Source organism: Euleptes europaea, chromosome 1 (genome assembly GCF_029931775.1).
Source record: "Euleptes europaea isolate rEulEur1 chromosome 1, rEulEur1.hap1, whole genome shotgun sequence".
NCBI lineage: Eukaryota > Metazoa > Chordata > Lepidosauria > Squamata > Sphaerodactylidae > Euleptes > Euleptes europaea.
In genome coordinates this window covers 70,234,644-70,251,248 of record NC_079312.1, presented here as the reverse complement: position 1 = coordinate 70,251,248, position 16,605 = coordinate 70,234,644, and the positions used below count along the sequence as shown (strand labels likewise).

Sequence of the window (16,605 nt, the reverse complement as noted above, 5' to 3'; positions counted from 1 at the left end):
CAGTAAATATTACCTATCTATTCAGATCTGACATTTGAAGTCTGACATTTACTGTAACATAAAGATAGTGTATTAGAGATTATTCAACTACTCAGTGGGGCAAAATAAATGATCAAGCCCTGACAAATACAAGAGCATTTTAAAGGTGACAGTTAGTGAAGGCTTAGCCATTATTATGTTATTGTCCATCGTTGACAGTCTTGCTAAAGGAAAGCACTGTTTACTTGCTAGCATGCATAGCAACGTATTCACACTTCCCCCATCATTAAAAACACGCACGAAGGACTCTAACCTCTTTCCACTGAGGTATTAGAAGGACTATAATGATGATTGTTTTCTCAAACATCATGATCACTATGTACAATGCACACTGGCCCACCCAAGCACCGCACTGCAGCGGGTCACCTATAAAAGAACACACAAATGATTAGCACAGCCGTTTGGTAGGCAAGACACCACTATACTGAAATACCATGCCTATAAAAAAAACATGTTGATCAAAAAGCAATGTTTGTCCCTCTTCAATCTTAAACAATCCATGCTCTACTGTGACAGCTTTGATCATCTGAGCAGGGACCTCTGCAGGTGCCACCCTGATGAGGTCAAGAAAGCTCCCACTCTCCTGGCTCTCTGCAAATAGAATTATTCAGGAGGGCTTGTTTATGTAGGTAAAAGGGCCGTAGTGCAATGAAATGCTTCAGAAATATTTTTGTGTGTGTATAGGGATGTGGACTGTATAGTACGTACTGTCTTGCTCGACGTATGATCTCACAGATTAACTGCAATGACTCATTAGTAGGAGTTACATCAAAGACTTCAGAAGTCCTACATCGGGCTTGCTACATATTCATCATAAAAACCATGGAGCTGGATGGGACTCCGGGGCATGTAATTCATCCTTCACATTCTACAACTCCTGCCGGTCCAGAAGGGTCCACTAGACCCTTCAGTGGCTTCTGCAGGCTGTCACTACATTATTTTTTCCTCAAACGAATGCTCAAATAATTAAGCATTACATTTGCATGACTCCTTTTCTCAGGAGGGACCAGAACAAGGATTTCTAGGCAGGCAGGCAGCCATCTTGGTAGTGGTCCAGAATAGGCCTTGCTTCACTTAAAAAACAACTGTATCTACGATATATGTAATTCTCATGACAGTTATAGCTAGCTTGCATTCAGGACTAGGCTAAGGGTCTTGTTTAAACCCTTCATATGCTAGTAACTTTCAGCAAGTCATGCAAACTTGGCTACAATCCTATGCAATTTTACTTGGGAGTAAGACACGCCGAACTCAGTGGGACTTTCTTGGAGGATACTCACATAGGATGATACTGCAGGGTTACATTTAGGGAAATAAGAAAATTAAGTTGATGTTGCATATATAATTCATATTGCCTGCTACTAATTTTGCTCTGGGTGCTCACAAATTGTTTTACTTTCTTGACTAGAAAGCAAGTTAAAAGGCCTGAAATTTCCTTTAAGACAGACACTGTATTTGCTTCTCTCGACTTCCAGGACAATACCAATTACTAAGATACATTAGATACACTTCAATGGTCATATTTATATTGCCATTTAAAATTATTTAGCTGAAGTCACTGTAGATTTGGGGGGGGGTATTTCTAATCATGAACAAATGAAACAGCCTATTTTTCTAAGTAAGGAACTATGCTTCCAAGAATATGCCAGAGAAACATATACTAAAATTTAGGGCAGCTGAAAGTTCCTTCTGATACACACATACAGGAATGCGGAATGAAGCACCAGCAACAAGATGAGTTTTCTAAAACCTGCAACATAATACGATTTGCTCTATGGCCTTCGACAGGCACTGTCAGCACATCCAGAATGTGGCTATTCTTTTTATATTTCACTGCCTACTTTCAAGTTAATTTTATGGCATCTTCAAATACAGAGTAACAGCTGAGGCTGGGAACTGTGCAATGGAAAGTCAAATACTTTTAAACAGCTGTAATGCAGAATGGACCTTGGTCGTTTCCTTTTCTGGCAAGGCTTTGAAAGACATACACCAGATATTGTATTCACTAGTCTTAATGTTTATAATGTTTTTTATATATTGATGCTATAACTCTTCAGCACTCAACACATTGAAGCCTGGAAGCTCCCTTTAAAAGCACCTTTAATTAAAAAAAAAAAAGGTAAAGGTCCCCTGTGCAAGCACCGGGTCATTCCTGACCCATGGGGTGATGTCACATCCCAACGTTTATTAGGCATACTTTGTTTATGGGGTGGTTTGCCAGTGCCTTTACCCCCAGCAAGCTGGGTACTCATTTTACCGACCTCGGAAGGATGGAAAGCTGAGTAAACCTTGAGCCGGCTACCTGAAACAGACTTCTGTGGGGATCGAACTCAGGTAGTGAGCAGAGCTTTTGACTGCAGTACTGCAGCTTACCACTCTGTACCATGGGGCTACTGCATTAGGCAGCCTCATATCAATGAATAATGAATATACTGCAAACAAAACATTGCACAAAACCTTCATATTCAAAGTTGCTTCACTCCTCCATGGAAGTTATATACACACAAGAAATTACACAATGACAGATCCATCCTTCGTTTTGAGTGGGAAATATTTTTTTTTAGCAATGTGCAAATTGAAGAATATTTCAGTTAATTAAAAAAAATCCCATTCCATTTATCAAACAACTTGCATTAGAAACATGAAAAACTTATATGCATGACTTTTTCATATTCATATGTACAAAAAATCATGAATGTTTCCCCATAAAACATGTGAAAAAGGGAACCCTTGAAGTTTTACCCAAAGAGATTTTAGTTGCAAATACTGTATGTAATCAACACAACAGAAATTTGCCAACGTAGAAATCAAATAGACACACTGTTTTAAGATGTATATTTTGCACAGGTATCATCTTAGAAGAGGTATTGCCTCCTACGAACGAAAGAAGGAAGACTGCCTCTTAAGATGGTACCTACCGCCAGATATTTCTACAAGTACTTGCATCAAATTAGGTAACCCATCTTTAAAAACCAGCTGCACAATTAATTGGGGACAGTTGTAGATGATCAAAGGATTGACTAACCAAGTTAGCAAGTAAACACAGGTTACGATTTGTACAACATATGATTTGATATTCAAACAAGTTCCCAGAATTAAATAAAAAGCAGATTACTTAAGACATGTAAGATATTACAAGGCTCTGGAAATCTTAACCACCCAACCATACAAGGACAACTGAGAACCCCAAAGTCAGCGTGTCTTCCAAATTTTGATTTATAAACATATTCCATTATTTTTTAAAACCTAAACCACAAGGGACTGGCCAACACTTGAACTAAACTCCTGCTTCCTATCTGAAGAATTGAGCTGTGACTCACAAATGCTCCATACCCTGCCAGAAATGTTGTTAATCTTTAAGGTGCTACTGGCTCTTTTCTACTGCTACAGACTAACACAGCTACCATTGTGATCTATCTCCTACTTCTACTGTTCAAGTACATGTCCCCTTCCATACCCATCTAACCCTTAGTGTGAGAATTCCTCACCAATATAATTTCCTTATGAAACAGTGTGGGAAGGCAAAGCGGTCATTTCCTTCCTGACATGAACACTTGCATAAGAAAGTCATGCCTGCTCCTTTCCTTAATTACAAATACATGCACATATAGAGCTAAGCAGAAAAAGCAGCTGCTGTACTGCTTACTCATAGGTTACAACAGTAGTATAGAGACTTTCAAACACATTGACAAGTCTATTTCTAATACTAACTCAAGAAAAAAGGGAAAATTAAACATACTAGTTAATGCCTTCTAACAGAAGTCCAATAATTGAAATTTTACAATAATTGCAACTTATGCAATGTCCTGAGTGGCAAAATACTAACTAGAAAAAGCAACATTGGAAAAGCTAGAATTCTTGTGGAAATAATGATAATGAGTATTAATGCTTTTGATAGGGGTTAAGCTGCAGGCTTGAGTCATAAGGGAAAGCGAGGCATAAATACTTTAATAAATAGTTGCTTTTCAACCAGAATTCAAAGCTGCTATAATGGGAGCCTGAAACAGACCTTACAGAGACTGCAGTTAGGTTTTCAGGTTGCTTCCCTATATGGGTGTAAATTCCCCCCTTTCCTCCTTCCATCTCTTAGTACCACAGTGTAGCATTCCACCATTTGCACCAAACTAACCGGTTATTAGCTTTCACTGGCGTTTGTGAATGAGCTTCAATCCCTAGTTTCCAACTCTGGTTAAAAGCTCACTAGTTAGCATCAGTACAGATATTATTACAGATATTCCTAAACTAAGAAAAGGAAGAAAAGAGAGGAGGAGGAAGCATGAGGGCCGACAGCTCGGCTAAGAAATCAGTAGTGTTAGAATTATCAGATTAGTAGTTTCCTGGTCTTCATCACTTACGTTATTTTGTTATGTTATTTTTGTTATTTTGTCCTTTACTGACATAGCATTCCCAACATATTTAACAACAACAAATGCTGCATACAGATCTCTCCCACTATCCCATCTGCTATTTGACCAGGAGCTCCTTCTGCATATGTTACAATATCAACTCGCTCCTTGAGACACTATCAGATTAAATGCATATAAAAAGACAGGCTTCTAATACAAGATTTATTTCTGTGGGGCCTCAAACAATGAAATTAGAAGGGATCCAATAATGTGTTTGAGAAAGCAGATGAGCTCACAGGAGACAAACAATTACATGCTCTCTGAGAATACAAGAAAAGGTTAGAATGTTTTCAGGGAGAAGAGAAAACGCTGGCTCGCTTTTCTACTCATAAATATGGAGGAAAATGTTCCTTTGATAAGACACCAACACACACAGTGGGTAGATAAGCCTTTCAAACCCACCAATTATTATATGACTGTCTCTGTTTTAGCAGTCCCCTTACCTGGATATTCCTAACAGTTGTTCCTTCTCATGATCAAATCCACTAGTCACATGGAGAGAGAAAGGGACCCACAACCATTCGTGCTGTTGTGTTTTACTTTCATCTGGTCTGCCATCAAGCCCTAAAATGGCAGGGCAGGGAGACACTCGTGCAGATGCAACTGTATGTTGTGGTCTCTGGGTATGCCCAAACAATGAAACAAGGTTCTTAGGTGTCTATTTGCGGCAGTGTACCAAAGGAGAAGCGCAAGAAAAACCCTCCAGGAGTCTGGTGAACTGCCAGGCGGAGAACTGGGATGACCACTGAGTGCTCAGATGCCTCAGAAAGCCAAAATGGAACATGGCTACTCCACAACACTGGCTACTATGACTAAAGGGAACCACCACACCCAGAGGCAGTAAGCATCTGAGTACCATTGCTAGGAGGCAACATCAGAAGGCGACCTTGGCTTTGATGCCCTGTTTGTTGGCTCTCCAGAGTAACTGTTTTTTGTTTTTTTTTTAATTAGATTTTAAAGTATTTAATATTACACAAATTACAAAACTGGAAAAACAGGAGAAAAAAAGAACACTACATCATAGAAAGGAAAAAATGCATCACAGCTTCTAAACTATTAATAATAGGGGACCCTCATCATTCAAACTGAGTTATATAATGACCATTTTGTAATAAAGTTTCACCATAAGTGTCTTTGATTTTATCTAATGAGTCTGAAAAATCAGGTGATACCTGTTCCCAATGTCTAGCATAGACAAGTCTGGCCACCAAAATAAAATTTAAAGAAAGAATCTGATTTTTGTTGTTGATAACATAGAAACATAATTTAGTAGCGAAGTTTTTATACTTAAGCCATTTTTCATCCTTTTCAACTATAATTTCCCAATACTTCACTGCACAAGGGCATTGCCACCACATGTGGATGAAGTCCGCCATCATATTGTTACAAAACCAGCAATGGCCATCCTAATTATATATCTTAGCAAGCATTTTATGTGTTAAGCATAACTGGTAAGCCATCTTCAAAAGATTTTCTTTAAATGCAATAGATATAGAAAATAAAAAAACAAAACAAATGAAAGGCACACTTCCAGACTTCTGGGATCTCATAACCCACATCTTTATTCCAAATGCGTTGAAAATTAGGTCAGGAATTAAAATTAAAATTTATAATTATCTCATATAATTTAGATAGAAGATGCTTCCTTCCATTTAGAAAGAGTATTTCAAATTTAGAACAAAACTTCTTAAACTTATCCCTCTAAGAATCTTTGAAGACAAAAAGCTTTTCCACTGAAGGTGTTCTAGAAGGTTTTTCTGACCACTGCTGCATCTATTGACCAATCATATGCTGTAATTTTATTATCTGTGTTTATTGTCCTATAAATATCAAGACAAGATTTCCCCCATTTTAAATGGGGGTATAACAGATATCCTTGAATCTTATTCAGGCCTCTTAACTGCTGAAGTGAGAGGTGATACACCGCGAGAAAACATTTTTGAGTATGCATCCCAGATGAGTAATAAATTATTTATACCTGGGCTGTGAAAGACAAACTTTTGTTCTCTTTTCTTTATCCAGCCACAGAAAAGTTCTGATTGGCATTTTGACAACTAAACAAGACACACAGACAAGAAAAAGGGTCTGTGAGGGAACACCATATGACACAGATAAGTTCTTCTACACACACTAGCTTGGATCCTGTGGTAAATCTCCACTGAAGGAAAGATTTCTGTCAGGTTAATGGGAATTCCCCCCCTCTCAAAATAATGCTCCTGGGGGATAGGAGGCTTCCAGGAACAGCATGGAGGGAGGGAATCAACGAACATGAGATTCATGCCCTTAATTATCCAATGTGTGAGATCCAGAGAATCTCACAGCCAGCTCACCATAGCAAGGTGGCTTTGGGCTTGTTTCTTGAACAGCAGTAACTCCATGCTACATTGTATGTGGCTTCTGAAAAATGTAACATTTTCCAAAGACTTTTGTGACATGATTATTTTTTTGGGGGGGGGACTTTTTCTGTCACTTTTAAGACAAAAAAATCACTGTGAATGCCTAAAGAAGCTCTTTGGATCTCAGACAAAAAAGTATTGTTAAATCTCACAAAATCTAAATTGAATTCTTCACTGACCATTGTGGACACTGCCATTTTTAGACACTGGCAAGATATTCACATAACAGCCCAACGGGAGAGAAATTCTCCATGCCTGGTCTGCCTGACACCTGGTATCTCTGAATCTATTATATTTCCCCAGATTGACAAGTATAGAGGGTCTGGGTCAGATGTTGGTTTCCACTCAGGAAAGAAAGAGCCCAAGCGCAGGATTTGCTCCCCTTTCCTTCTGGGTTGAGAATTAAGGTCTTGGCTCTGACAGGCGATGGCAGTATCAGGATGTTTTGGAAAGGATCAGTTAGGAACTCAATTTATACAGCACTGGGATATTTCTTCTCGAGGACAGAAGGTGCCTGTGTGCCTTGCTCCCTCTCAAGCCTGATTCAGAAATAAATATCAACTCTTAAAGGGCCTTAATCATCAGACGGGGTAGAAGTGTCTGGGTAAGAAACCAGACAGTTGTACAGATCTTGTTGTAGAACATGCCCACTATCCTTGACCAACTGAAGCACTGATTTTAATTGAGAAAGACAGATTTTTGAGAAAGTGCAGATTTTTGGGGAACTTCATTCTACCCCACAAAATCAAGCATTGGTAATCTGTAGCAATCAAGCACCTTCTCTAGAAAGAAAAGAAAAACACGCTGCAGAGTCTACAACATTGACAAGTTAGTCTTTAAAAAAAAAAAAACCTGTCCAAAAAGTGTTGGAAACAATTGGTCTCAAAAAGCATTTTAAGAATGAAAATCTTTACCATATTCACCAAAGCGAAGAGACTCCCATTGCCGCCATTCAACAATGCAGCTTACTGCCCGCACACCAGCATAAATGAGCAGCATTCCTAAGGTGGCATCTAACAGAAAGTTGATGAGGTACCTACAGTGGTGAAAAACACACATGAGAAATCTAATTGTGGCTATCACTATCGAAAATATATTATCTTTCTGTACCCCCTTTAAAAAACTATTAAAAATATATTTTAAAAAGAAAAAAAAAGAAAATATATTATTGCACCTACCCATAAGTACTGAAAATTCCCCCACCACCTCATGAAGCTTTCAGCCACCATAGGCAAGGTTTACATGCTACCTTGCAGGTTCCTTTTTCTTTTTGCATAGCAAACATAGAAATCCAGAATATGTACAACTACAGTCATAGGCCAGAAGATTTCATTTGTTTGCAAAAGCTTTAGCACTACTCCCTAAATATGCACTAGAGTGCTTAAACTACCATTTTTCATAAGAAGCCACCTATTTTTCATGTAGTCAATCCATTTTCTGCATGCTGCTTTTCATCTTCACATGCAATTTAAGAGCACAGTCTGTCTCTTTCATGCTATCTATCCAGTGTTCCTTTGAGCAAGGAGCTCTGTGCTGCTTGGACATTGAAAACCTGCTGTTCGAGCCTACAAGAGTGGGTTAGAAACCAAACCCAAAAGCAAGGTAGATGGGGTTAAACTGGAAGAGAAAATAGGCCTCATGCACCCTTGCTTTGTCCTTTGATAGAATTGAGACATCCATGTATAACAGATGAATGTTATTCTGTTGTACTTTTTTTAAAAAGATGCCCCAGACAAAATCTTTTAATGTACATACTTAGAAAAATGTGAGTGGCAGGTGCCATCTTAGAAAGAATAGGAGGGAATGCCTCTTCTAACATGATGCCTGTGACAAGTGCACATCATCTAACGAAAGGAGGTATTTCTCTTAAAATTTGGATAGATTTGGGCATGAATACATTTAATCAAGCAAACCTTACAGATTTAATTGCGTAAGAGTGTCTTAAGCTGAGCGATATCTCTAGAGTTTGTCTAATTTCAGACACCTTTGGAGCAACATAAGATTTCTTAAATTATGACTTTGAAATGAAGTTGTTTATTCTGCATAAGCACTGCATAACGATAGATATCTATATGGGACTTAATCTTTACTGATCGCCTCTAACACCTTGGTGAGAACAATCTTGGCTTCTCCTGCATTTTCTCATGAGAATCAGCGCAAAAATCTAGAGTTTTTTTCCAATTATAAAAAGGAATTTCCATTTCGACATCAGTTGTTTTTAGAGGCTTGAAAAATACTACAGTGGAAGTCAAAAGAAGCTGTGAGCACTTTTTAAAACCACCGTAGGGTGTTTCTGTATGACTAGAGAATAAAGAAGTGAAATGAGTTCAGACATTTTTATTGGAATGCCGTATTCGGTGAAAATATATAGGCTTGGCTCAAGCTCACAGGGCCACCAGAGGTCACTGTAGTCCCGGAAAATATAAAGCAGTATCAGTGCTGTACCACTGACAGTCCATCTATTTCTCAACTTCTATGGCACAATTACGCCACCTTGAGGACTACACAATTTGCCAATTAAAATTTAACTCAAGGTTCTTTATTTAAACAGTACTGTTACTTTCAGGAAAGCAATGACTGAATGCCATTCTGTACTACAAAACCCTTTTTGTCGTATGTTGCTCTCAACTGATACATGAAGTATTTAATCTACTCCCAAGTTAAACATCTGTTCTATTAACCAAATCAAGCAAAAAACAAGACCTATGATACAGGATGTATACTCAGTTTCATTTCTAAAGCACCCTTAGCTAGCTCTTACCATGAAAATAAGAAAATCAAAGCCATGGGAAATCCTCTGTTTTTTTGATGTGCAAATTGTCAACTGAACTTCAACAAGATCATTCCACAAAACATTAACATACACACACTTACAGCGAACAAGGGTCCTCTCCAGTAAGGTCTGATAAATACACATTGGCAAAGTGGATGAACAACATCCCTATGGCTTGTTTTGAAGTATCCAAAAACCTAGGGAAATATTAAAAATTGACTTCACTGAAATTCTCACTACAACACTGTGAAATTAGCAAGGCAAAACTTTAATGCAAAGTATCAAATTGGCTTTGCAGAATACTTCCTGCATGACTCACTGTCATGGACTGCCCCAGTGTAGCATTGGAGGAAGTTCTCCTTGGAGGAAGAGGACAACCCATCCCCAAACCTCACCTTGCCAGAGCCTTCAGCTGAAGTCGGTGTCTCAGGGCTTTCCCAAAGGGATCATTAACCAACACCAATATTACCCCCTGAGCCAGCAGGGCCCTCAGGCTGGAGGGCCCAGCATGGACCTGCCTGTGACCAGACCTGCTACGGTCTCCTGAAGAACCCCAAGAGCAGAATAGGTGAAGGGCGAGAGCTGAGTCATGGACCAGGTGTAGGAGTGTGTGCCTCGTAGCCCACAGCCTCCCCTCTACTAAGGAAACGCTAGAAGAGACTGATGTCTCCACAGGATCTGAGATCCCGGTTGTCCTCAGGGGTAAAAGAGCTGACTCAGCTTGCGGGGAAGAGCCAAACACAGGAACCAGCAGCACCTGAAGCGAAACTCCCTATATAAGGCTGCAGCCCATGTTGGATCAACCTGTCTGCAGTTTTGCTGACTACCCCACCAGTTGGTGGACCTGCTTTGTAGCCATTCTTGTTACCTGACCCTTGGAGACCTTTTGACTCTGCCTTGTGGAATATGTACCCTGACCCTGTCTAAGACCATGGACTGTGTTTTTGGGCCCTGGACTGTGATCCAAGAACTCCTGCTACCAGACCCTGTGGTTACAGGGACTTGTTTCCCACCTGGTGGCCAGGATGCTTGTTATCTGACCTAGCAGAGGATTATGAAATTTACATGCTTGATTGGAAGAAGGGGAATCAAACGCAACTAAAGTATCTGACTTGGAGGGTAAAGCATTAAAACGAACACAGTAAGCGTTGTATTAATTATTGTGGGCTTCCACAGTCATTACTGGAACTTGACTCTAGATTTGCTATCCTATATTTCACTAGGATCACCCACTAAGCCCAAGTGGTATGGATTATCTCGCCCTGACATTTTAGGGGCTCTCAGTTTTCAACATATTAATATTTATGACCTACCAAAGAAATATTCCCTCTCATGGGAAACTATTTTGCCTGGCAACTGCCATCCCTTGCTTCTAGAAAATACTTAACCCTTGCAATAACTATTTTTACCTGGACGCAATTTTATTAATAGGGACAGCAATTCCATTTAATTCACAAGGACTTACTTTCAAGCATGTAAATGACTACAGCTTTGGCCTGCACATAAGCAATATTGTGTAGTATTTTTCCAAATGTACAGAAATCTTTCTCATATCTCTAACCAGAGCTAATTCTACAGTGCTAAAAGACCCAGCTAAAGAATCTGGAGTATGCTCCTACAAGCTATATTGGCCTGCAAGCAAATATATTTTTACTGGTACAACAACCTGTACAAATGTGGGCTTGTTGAGAAACTTGAATTTTGAAATGAGAGTCTTAATTTAAATCAGTTATTCAGAACTGTTCTTTCCTTTAGATGACTTAAACTGCAGGCTTAATTAGATTGATTTAAGTCAATCCAACTTGCTATAATCTGCAATCCTTTACACTGTATTGCTAACTTAAAAGGAAAGCTGAGAAAGCGATGCTGAAACAGGTAGTAATCAACCACTGAATCGGCCCCACTAAGGGCATCCACTTCTTAACCCTGAAGAGAGTTCAAATAACTTAGGTAGAGCATGGGAAAGGGGTGACGTGGACTCTATTAAGTCCCAAGGGCCTCTGTTTGCCAGCTCTGTTCTAGAATAACTGACTCTTTATAGCCATGGCTCCACAGAAACTGAATAAGTAGCAGCAGGCAATGCTGTTTAGAGAGACTGCATTTCAGGGACACTGAAGCTGGCAAAGCTTTTAATGGACTCTTGGAAACAAGACAAATTTTTCAAGAATGAAAAAAACAAACCTATTTCAGATATTCTGGCAAACTGATGGCAAGGACAACAATTCACATCATATTCTTTGCCCTGAAAGGTAATGTTTCTTTTACCCAAAGTCTCTGTAATTTAAATCTGAATAACCAACTGTTCCTATAGCTTGGCTTTACCAGCTCTGAGTGGCCATTGCTCAGTGGTAGAACATCTGCTTTGCATTCAGAAGGTCCCAAGTTCAATCCTCAGCATCTCCAGTTAAAAGGACCGAGTAGTAGTACTTGTGAGAAGAGACTGCAGAGCTGCTGCTACTCAGAGTAGACAATACTGACTTGGATAGACCATGGTCCAACTCGGAAGTCTGCCAGGCTTAGAAATCTAACACAACTACATTTTTTTTCATCTGTTAACAGTTGACACACTTGACACATACCAGGCAGTACAATTGCCTGCCTCTTGTAATGCATTCCCAAAATTCATATGTTGAACATCTAAGAAAACTTAATGCAGTTTAAGAATCATTAACACTTAAACACTTACCATATCCTCCAAGGCCGTCTTTCATGCTTTGGTTCTCTGAAGCGTTTCACTAGAAAAAAATTAAGGATAATCAGTGGATGGCTACATTTGAAATAACCAACCTCCCATCAGCTAAATCTTTATGTAATTTTGAAATAGTCAGTTAAATGAAATTTAAGACACTATTCAAGAAACTGCAACCAGACTCTCCCAATGACAGCTACATGAAATGAACTATTTGCATCTTTCCCAATGTTCTCTATTAATGTTTAAACACAATTGCTTGTATCCCACCAACCACTGGTTGAAAGTGAATGGATCCAGCATTCTCTTCCCCTCAGCAGTCCCTTTAGATTCCCCAGAAAGATTAATCCCAGGGTTGTTGGACCTGCATGAACAAGCAGACACATGAGTACAGGGTGGGGGGCACTGTAACATACAGGGGCCAAATCCTCCTCCTCTCATCAGAGCTAGTTTGGATATAAAGGCAAACTATGTCTTGCACTAAAGCAATAAGTGATCTCTGAAGTATGCAAATTCAAAGGCTTGCTTTGGCTTTATATCAGAACCAACCCTCAGGTAATGGCACAGCTAATTTCAGATAGTACTAAATTGCTACGATGTCATTCCAGTCAATCAGGGAAATATTTATGAAATTGACAACAACTGAAGAACAGAAACATTTTTCCCAAGAAACTGAAAGGCCACAATGTGCTTGCTGCGTGAAGTAGTTTATTCATTTTATGGATGATACACGATCTGTGTTCACATAACTTGATCTAGTATGAAAATGAGAGCAAAGTGCTCAACCTGCTTTGCAACTCCCTGGGAAAAGGCTGACTGTCTCGATAATATTTTCCACTTGCTTAAAGGCTGTATTTGAAGAGCCTGTTCTCATAAGCCTAAGAACATACAGGCTACAATTAGCCAATGGTCTATACATCTTGTATTAACCTTCACACTCACCAAAGTAATCTAGTTTTGTATGAGAGCTATCCATAGCTACTAGTCAAAATGGACACTAGTCGATGCATATCTATTCTCTATAGTATTAGAGGAACATACCTATTATATTACGTGCTGTGGAATACAGGCAGGATAATGCTGCTACAGACATCTTGTTTGTAGACTTCCTAGAGGCACCTGGTTGGCCACTTTGTGAACAGACTGCTGAACTTGATGGGCCTTGACCTGAACCAGCATGGCCTTTCTTATGTTCCTTATCTACATATTATGAAGAGGATGGGGAAGTTACACAGCTAGATCTCAGAATGTAAGAGGTGAGTGCTGAAATAGTTTAAATTGTAGATAGAGGTGAACACTTTGATTGAAAAAAACAGCTTGTAAAGAAGGAGCACAAGATGACATTAAAATGGAAAACAATGGCTAAACAGCATGGCTTAATGAAAGATAATTTAGAATCAAAGGCATTATATTGGAGGTATGTTAAAGAAATACAGTGAAGGACTATCACCTATTCCCTAGCAAATTCCAGGTCTACTCCTCATAAATGTTTCAGCTAAAATAAATTAATTTTATAAATAAATAAATAAATAAATAAATAAAAATTAAAAAGTTAATGCATTTCAGGCAACCTGGAATCCAGCAGACTGGGAACCAAACATGCGCCAACAAGTAGGAACAGCCCATACATTCAGAATCATGTAGTGCTTGATGCTACCAAGAGCTCACTTAAAAAAATGCTTGTGAACATTCTGAAGTCTACTTTCTGTGACTGTGTCTTCAGAAATTTTACTATGCCCTCAGCAGAAATGTTATAGACCTTCTGTAATAATAGTTCTAAAAGTGGGAGCCTCATTGTATTATGTAGATATTTATACCTCACTTTCTTAGGTCTAAGCTATCAGCTCCAAGGAACCAATCACTGCATTTTCTGGCTGGTGATCTGGAAGCTAGGTGAGCAAGAATAATGTTGATTCTGTGAGCTCCGACCTTCCAAAAGAGGAAGCCAACTCTGACCCCTCGCTTTGATGCAGTATTCCTGCCCTCATTTCTAGAACACTCGACAGAGCTCTAGATGTTCCCCCCCTTCGTCTTTATAAAAGGGCTTGTGGACTCATTGGAATACACTCATGGACCCCAGTGTGAGAAACACTGCCTCCAGGTAGATAACGCCACAAATTGCCAATATAGTGGTAATTACGTTGAGAAGTTAGGTAGTAGTAGATGTGGACATAGGGAAAAGTAGAGTTCAGGAAAGGCTTTCCTAGAAGAGTGGCTTTTGAAGGGGGGCTTGGATGGTGAAGCAGCTTGACACATAGAACAGAGACTGTTCTGCCTTAACTGGTTGTCTCATCTTCAACATACAATACTGAATAGATGTAAAAATTATTCTTTCTGAAGTGAACCACACTGACACAATTATGGAACTATGTCACTGACAAAAGAACTTTTCATCTACATCGTGAAACAGGGAATGAATGGGAAAGGAATTATATTGCTGTGCTGTACATGAAAAATGCTATTCTGTGTAGTTTTCCAGAACTGAATCTTGTAATTATCTGTTACTTTTTGAAGTGGAGAAAACTTTTTCTCCTTGGTCCATAATAACAGAACACAGATACACATTGAAGACAATGGGCATTAGATTCAGGACAGGCAAAAGTACTTCTTCAGTCAAAAAGTAATTAAATTGGGGAATTCCTGTCTCACATTTAATAAACTCACAGGATCCAGAAAGGATGGTATATGCACAAACATTTTCATTGCTGGCAGCACCTTCCCCAACATAACTTTAGATGATTTCCCCTGCTCCGACTTCGAGGAAAGACCGTCAGAAGGGGAGAAAGTCTGCCAGTTATTCAAGGCTTCATCTGCATGGCCTCTAGATCCCCTCAACAGTATAGCACTGCCTGCACAATGATTACTACTGCACCTGGACCCAGGTCTCCTACTGGATAAACAGGTAGCAGTGGTGACTGGGATACCTTTCACCAGCTTCAACTAGTGAACCAGATGCGGCCTTTCTGGGGCAGGAAAAATCTTGCCACTGTGATACATGCCCAAGTAACATCTAGAGTAGATTTCTGCAACATGCTCTACATGGGGCTGCCCTTGAAGACTGCCCAGAAGCTACCAATGGTACATAACAATGCAGCCATAACATTGACTTGAGTGGGTTGTAAGGACCATATTGCTCCATTCTTGCTCCATCTACTCTGGCTCCCAATTTGTTTCTGGGTCCAATTCAAGGTACCGGTATTGACCTTTAAAGCCCTATATAGGTTGGGGACAGCATACCTGAAGAGCCTCTATGTCTTATTAGCCCTCTCCCTTTGTGTGTGTGTATTATGATGAGCGTATATTAGGTTTTATTTAATAGTTTTAAGTATTTTATACACATTTACATTTTAAATGCTTTTTGATGTCTGAAATGCTTTAATGTTTGCTGCCCTGAGAACCCTGAATTGGATGGAAAGGTGGCATTAAAATGTTTTAAATAAAATGAAAAAATGCCAGCACATGTGCATTTAAGAACTCCATGGAAATTTAGCAACAAGATACCAATCAATTGGCAGGCACCAAGATAAACTGTTTGCATACAAAGTCCAGGAATTCTTCAAAGAAGGAAAATGAAGTTGAGGTTTGCCAACAGGCAAAGTGTGAGATGCCAGCTGGACAGTAATAATAAAATGCAACCTGAAAGTTGGGAAATATTATGTTTCTTTCTTGAGGGGGAAAAAAACAAAACAAACTATTCCAGCCCTCTGATGCTGTTTTGTTTGTAGAAAGGGCTAATAACTCCAGAAAACTTTAAAAAACAAACAAACAAACCTGTTTGAAGAGGCAGCCTGGCTTACAATAAAGAAACTGACATCACAAGCAGAGGAAGATGAAAAGTTTCCTGATGGGTAACAGGGCTGATTTAGGCAAGAAATAACATCTTTCACTGCCATGTACTGACGTTATGCCTTTAATTTGCATATTATTTATTTTTTATTTAACTGGAAGGAGAGACTAGCTCTATATACGTTCTTACAAGGTCCTTCATGTAAGCTCTACACTTTCCTATGACCAATAAAAAATATATGTTCTTTAAATCTCAGATATGACCTAATGATCTGGATATTAATCAAATTTGTATAAAGTAAGTGAAGCTATAATCACCAGGAACACAATGGCACAGTTTATTAAATTCTTCAAACTCCTAAGGGAAAGCACAATTCCCAATTCCAAATCCTGTGGCCCAAACGAAAAGAATAAGTAATGCTTTACTCTGCTCTGGTTAGATCTCACCTAGAGTACTGTGTTCAGTTTTGGGCACCACAATTTAAGAAAGATGTAGACAAGCTGGAACGTGTCCAG

General features: G+C 39.2%; 1 protein-coding gene across 1 annotated transcript in view; it reads right to left on the bottom strand.

The window, feature by feature from the left end:
• STIMATE (STIM activating enhancer) overlaps positions 1-16,605 on the bottom strand; it is a 39,549-nt gene that overhangs the window by 7,335 nt on the left and 15,609 nt on the right. The window contains exons 2-5 of the mRNA XM_056847145.1: positions 12,301-12,349; positions 9,716-9,811; positions 7,756-7,877; positions 293-405 (exon numbers count right to left, since the gene is read on the bottom strand). Coding sequence (XP_056703123.1) covers positions 293-405; positions 7,756-7,877; positions 9,716-9,811; positions 12,301-12,349 — 380 coding nt within the window. The remainder of the gene's footprint in view (positions 1-292; positions 406-7,755; positions 7,878-9,715; positions 9,812-12,300; positions 12,350-16,605) is intronic.